The sequence below is a fragment of the Lipophrys pholis genome (genome assembly GCF_963383615.2).
Source record: "Lipophrys pholis genome assembly, chromosome: 2".
Taxonomy (NCBI): Eukaryota; Metazoa; Chordata; class Actinopteri; order Blenniiformes; family Blenniidae; genus Lipophrys; species Lipophrys pholis.
This window is the reverse complement of record NC_137636.1, coordinates 38,096,447-38,102,693: the sequence shown is the minus strand read 5'-3', so window position 1 is coordinate 38,102,693 and position 6,247 is coordinate 38,096,447. Positions and strand designations below refer to the sequence as shown.

Below are 6,247 nucleotides of genomic sequence, written 5' to 3'. Positions count from 1 at the left end.
TGTTAAAAAATATACAGATTTCAATCAAACACAATGAAAAGAAAGTTTTTATTTCAGAAGATATAAAGAGTGAAAATGAAAAGAAACAGCAAAACGGAATTAATTTCTATGTTGTGTTTAAAATGCGAAACAATCGATCAGTTGATCAGGAGAGATCCAATCAATGTTTAATCGATGACCGCTTGTAATGATGATTTTAATAAAGACAGTCACACGTTAACAACCTCTTATAATTATTGGAATTATTATTTGTCATAAATCTGAATATTTAAAATGTTTGTTCCTGGTTTATTCTCAGCCGAAAGTTTTTATATCATTAATTCAATTTCATTGTTTTCGTTTATTTAACAGGGAATTTTAGTTTCACGATACAATATTTTAAAAGCTTTAAATCTCATGAAGATGAGTTTTAGTAAATTACAGATTATTTAAAATTCCAGTTTGAGTCTGAACTCAAACATCGGATATGTTTTTTAACGAAAGCCGGGAAACTGCGGCCGATTTGAGACGTGATTTAACGTTCAACTGCTGCTCCTCCTGCTGCAGCTCCTCTTTTTCCGCTCCTCCTCCTCCTCTGCTCCTCTTCCTCATCTCCTCTTCTTCCTCCTGACAGAAGGACAAACATTAGAAATTAAGTGCGGGTCTCAGCGGCTCCATTTGTCAATGCAAATTAATGAGACTCCCCCCCCCCCCCCCCCCCCCCCCCCCCCCCCCCCAACAGACAAACACACACACACACACACACACACACACACACACACACACACACACACACACACTATCAGGTAACTGCACACGGCGCGCGACTCTCCGGCCGCTCCGCACGTGAGAGTTACTTGTGTCGTCTGAGTGCCCCCCCCCCCCGCTTCCCCGTCTCACCACTCCCACCCTCCCGTCCCTCCCGTCCCTCCGGCTCCGGGGGTCTTTCTGCTCCTGTCACCGTCCAGCGCGCACGCGGGACGGGACGCACCCGCAGCGGACATGGAGAAGCAGCCGTGGATTGGCGCGCTGTGAACTGCCAGAAGGAGGACGGGACGCTTCGCCGCGCTGCGCCTACCGGGGACCCGCAAGGGAGGGAGGACGGGAGGACGGGAGCCGCTGCTGGGACAACTTTTTGTTTGATGCGTGAAAAGTCCGGAGCATGCGTGCGCAACACGCGGCCGCTCGACTCCCGCGCGTCAGGGCGCAGTGAGGAGGACGGAGTTTGGATAAAGTTGGTTCGTTTGTTTCTGTGACTCTCACCAGAGCGGCTCGTCTCGGCTCGGCTCGGCCCGGTCTAGCCCGGTCCGGCCAGGACCAGAATAATGCCTCGGCCCGGCAGGAACACGTACAGCGACCAGAAGCCGCCGTACTCGTACATCTCCCTGACGGCCATGGCCATCCAGAGCTGCCCGGAGAAGATGCTCCCGCTCAGCGAGATCTACAAGTTCATCATGGACCGCTTCCCGTACTACCGGGAGAACACCCAGCGCTGGCAGAACTCTCTGCGCCACAACTTGTCCTTCAACGACTGCTTCATCAAGATCCCCCGCCGGCCGGACCAGCCCGGGAAGGGCAGCTTCTGGGCGCTGCACCCTAACTGCGGAGACATGTTCGAGAACGGCAGCTTTCTGCGGCGCAGGAAGCGCTTCAAGGTGGGCGGCCTGCAGCCGGCCGACCCGCTACACGGCCCGGGCAAGCCGCAGGACGCAGCGCACTACCACCACCAGCAGCAGCAGCAGCAGCAGGCCAAGCTGCGCCTCAGTGCGCTGCACGCCGCCGCGCACCTCCCGCACCTCCCGCACGGCTACAGCCTCAGCCCCGTCACGCAGCCGTCCGGTTTCAAGCACCCGTTCGCCATCGAGAACATCATCGCCCGGGAGTACAAGGTGCCGGGCGGCCTGGCGGCTTTCCCCGCGCCCGGATACCCGCTGCACGGCCAGCTAAGCCCGGCCTGGCCGCACGTGTACGGCTCCGGGATGATGGACTCTGTGACTGCCGGGGACTACGCGGCCTACGGCATGCCGCTCAAGTCGCTCTGCCACGGGCAGACGCTGCCCGCCATCCCGGTGCCCATCAAGGCCAGCCCCGCCTCAGTGCCCGGGCTGCACATCCCTGCGTTCCTGGCCAACTCCCCGCAGTCCCTGAGCCCCACGTCCCCGCAGACCGCCACCGGGCAGAGCAGCCCAGCCGCTGGACCCGGACCCGGACCGGGCACCGGGGCCGGGCCCGGGCCCGGGGAGCCGCTGCCTCCCGCCGTTCCGGTACACTGACCTGCCGGGAATCCAACCTGAACCTTTTTATAAACTCTTCTTCACGCCAGTGTGGATCCACAGGTTGACCTCTGACCTCTGAACTTTTCTCCAGAAGAAGACTTTCGCCTTCTTTCTGCTGATTTTTCACTTTATTGTAAGAAGAAGCGATGAAACGTGTCTGATGCACTTTGTTTCGTGGTGTTTGGTGTCTGCATGCTCCAAAAGGCTGAAGCTTCATCTCACTGTCCGGAGGCTTTAAAGCATGAACGCTGGCTTTCTCCTCACACACCAAAGAAAGAACCACTTTATTCTCTCTCTCTTTATTCTGCACATTCTCAACATTTCTGAGGAAAATATACCACTTCAATTAAAACAAAAAAACTCAAACCTATTAAAAAAAATCTAATAAAATTTGCTCCTAGAAAAAAAAAAGATTCTCACCCGAAGAGTTCAAATAATTTTGTGATTTTTTTCTCTTTTATGAGAAAATCTTCACATTTAGTTGCAAATATTTTGCATATTTAAAGGCAGAGCGCGCTGCGACATTAATGAGATTAAATTGGTCTTGAGCTGCTCTTCTGGCTGCAGGTCGCATTAACTTAATGAATGATAATAGATTTTATTAATGGGGCGCATGAGTGTCGGAGAGAAGAGGATTTATTTATCTGCAGAAGCTTCCAGAATCTCATCGCCACTTTCTCTTTTCTCTCCGTTCGTCCGCTCACGTAAAAATATTAAAACTCCAGTTTTTCTCTGGAGACGTGAAGTGGCACCGGAATCTCGGCGGTTTTCTTTGGATTCGTGTAAAATGTTCGTTTGTAAACAAACTGTGAGTTTCTGTGTTTTTCTGTGTCTGTGAATGAAAACTGATGTTAACGTGGTTTCTTTGTGCCTCTGATCGATTAAAGTGAAAAACGACGACCTTCGTCTGAGTTTCTCATTAAAAATCTCATGTCGGTCCGGAAATTCTCCTCAAAGACAGAAAATCTCTTCAAACCTTTTCTTTTCTCTTTTCCTGTGAGATCGACTTCAGTTTATTAAGTTGATTCTAAATGTTTCCAATATTGACGTCATTTAAACTTAATTAATCAAATTCTTTATATTTAAATCCAAACTGAACGTTTCTGTTTTAAAACCTTTAAATTGTTCAAAAGTGCGGCTTACAATAGTATTAATCATTACATTTATAAATGTCAATTATTTGAACAGAATGAACAGATTTAGTAATTTGTCAGAGGTTAGTTAGTCGTTTTATTAAGTTGATTCAACATGTGTCCTTTATTTAGGAAGGTTTTGTTGTTTAAACTGAGCATTTCGGTTTGTTTTAATGTGCTGCAGTTAATAATAACTGTTATTAGATTTTTAAATGTAAATGAATTTATCTGAATGAAATAAACAGATTTTTAACCAGTCAGTAGGTAGTTACTAGATACTTGTCAGAGGTTAGTTAGTTAGTCAACCTAATTTCATTAAGTTGGCTCACATCCCACTATTTGTTATTTTAACTCAGTTATTCAAAGTTAATGTAGTTTATGTATTGAAACTCAATGTTTCTGTTTTTGACCTTTAAATCATTTAAATGTGCTGCCAACAAAAACCACAAACATATTTATTAGATTTTTAATGCAAATGAAGTTATTTGAATGAATTAAAGAGATTTGAAAAGAATTCATGATCAATTAAAATCTTAACGTAAATAGTGTGTGATTTTAACTGAAGCGTCTTTCGAAATAAGAAAAACCCACAAAAGATTTTTAAATTGTCATTTAACATTTAAAATAATCTCTGTGATTAATAAAGCATTTCTCTTATTTTTCCTCTAAATGTGAATAAAAATCAAACTATTGGTTGAATTTTAAATGTTGATCTGAAGTGAAGGGAAATGATGAGAAGAGAGAAAAGATAAAGATTCAAATAGCCGAGCCACAAATTACATTTCACATATTCTGTGTTTCTCCTTTTCTTCTTTTCTGTTCATCCCGAGCAGCGAACCGCTTTCAGCTTCATGCCGTTTTGTTTCTCCTCGTCCTGAATCTGAATCTGAAGATTCACTGAAAATAAAAACTCAGTGAGAAGTTTGAATCAGATCCATGGATGGATGGATGATGGATGGATGGATGATGGATGATGGATTATGGATGGGTGATGGATGGATGATGGATGATGGGTGATGGATGGATGATGGATGATGATGGATGATGATGGATGGATGGAGGATGATGGATGATGGATGATGGATGATTGATGATGGATGATGGATGGATTATGGATGGATGATGGATGGATGGATGATGGATGGATGATGATGGATGGATGAATGATGGATGGAGGATGGATGGAGGATGGATGATGGATGAATGGATGGATGATGGATGGATGATGATGGATGGATGGATGATTGATGATGGATGATGGATGGATGATGATGGATGGATGGATGATTGATGATGGATGATGGATGGATTATGGATGGATGATTGATGATGGATGATGGGTGATGGATGGATGATGGATGATGGATGATGGATGGATTATGGATGGATGATTGATGATGGATGATGGGTGATGGATGGATGATGGATGATGGATGATGGATGAATGATGGAGGATGGATGGATGATGGATGAATGGATGGATGATGGAGGATGGGTGGATGATGGATGAATGGATGGATGGAGACAGTGGTTAGTTACTTGTAACTTGGCAGGTTTGGTGCCAGTAACTTGTTAGTGATTGCTTAGCAGTAACCACTCAGTGGTGAGTTACCAGTAACTGTAAGTTACTAGTAGTTAACGGTTGAGCCTTCATTCCACTGCCCAGTAAGGGCCGGTACAGCACAGTATGGTACGGGTCAGGACGGTATGGTATGGTATGGTACATTATGGTATGGGTCACGACAGTACAGTATGGTACGGGTCAGGACGGTATGGTATGGTATGGTACATTATGGTATGGGTCACGACAGTACAGTATGGTATGGTACGGGTCAGGACGGTATGGTACATTATAGTATGGTATGGGTCAGGATTAGGGATGCACTGATACCGATACCAGTATTGGGTATCGGTTCGATGCCAGGCAACAGTACTCATACTTGTACTCGTAAAAGTGCCACCGATACCACGACACCCGATACTGCTTTACGGCAGCGCCTGTGTTGTGTATTTTGACCTACTGGGGCTGCCGTAGTTGAGATGGACACAAGGCATTGTGGGTATTGTCGTGTGTGTGCGTGTGTGTGTGTGTGTTGAGTTATCCTGCAGCGGACCGCAGCTCCTCCGTGTATGCTCGGTGTGTACATAAATAAAAGGTTAATCGGCTACTGGAGTTCGTATCCTTGTTATGTAGGAAGATACACTGAAGACATTACAGCCTGGTTTACGGCACTTTACTGCAAGGCACGGCAAGGAGCGCACATCACGGCGGGCAATGAGGAGCGGTTAACTACCCCGCCTCACACCCGGTGTTAAGCAGGACATATAACTCAGTTTCTGAGATGAACATTTGTTGTATTTATTTGCCAGTTAGTTTTATGTACAGGTTCGTGTGAGATCCGCTCCATAGCACGCTTGCTCTCTCAGGCACACTGGTCAAGCTCGCAGCGCGTCTGTTAAAGGGCCATGCACGCAATGTTTTCTTACAGTATAAGTGGCAGTGCCATAAAAAAATTTTTTTGATGTAAATTTAAGTACTCGGTATCGATATCAGTGAGTACTCAAATGCAAGTACTCATACAGAACTGGTATCGGTGCATCCCTAGTCATGATGATATGGTACAGTACAGATGGTATGGTATGGTATGGTACGGGTCAGGACGGTATGGTACGCTATGCTACGGTACGGTACGAATGGTATGGTACGGGTCAGGACGGTATGGTACGTATGATACGCTATGCTGATAGTACGGTACAGTATAGTATGGTATGGGTCAGGATGATATGGTACGGTACGAATGGTCTGGTATGGTACGGGTCAGGATGGTGTGGTACGGTACGAATGGTATGGTATGGTAC

The 6,247-nt window shown here is 46.1% G+C and overlaps 1 protein-coding gene across 1 annotated transcript; it reads left to right on the top strand.

The window, feature by feature from the left end:
* Positions 1 to 1,304: 1,304 nt before the first annotated feature.
* On the top strand, positions 1,305 to 2,252 carry LOC308106737 (forkhead box protein B1-like; the record flags this gene model as incomplete). Its single annotated transcript, XM_080458646.1, has 1 exon — positions 1,305 to 2,252. The coding sequence occupies one exon, from the start codon at positions 1,305 to 1,307 to the stop codon at positions 2,250 to 2,252; it is 948 nt and encodes a 315-aa protein (XP_080314772.1).
* Between the last annotated feature and the right edge of the window lie 3,995 nt (positions 2,253 to 6,247).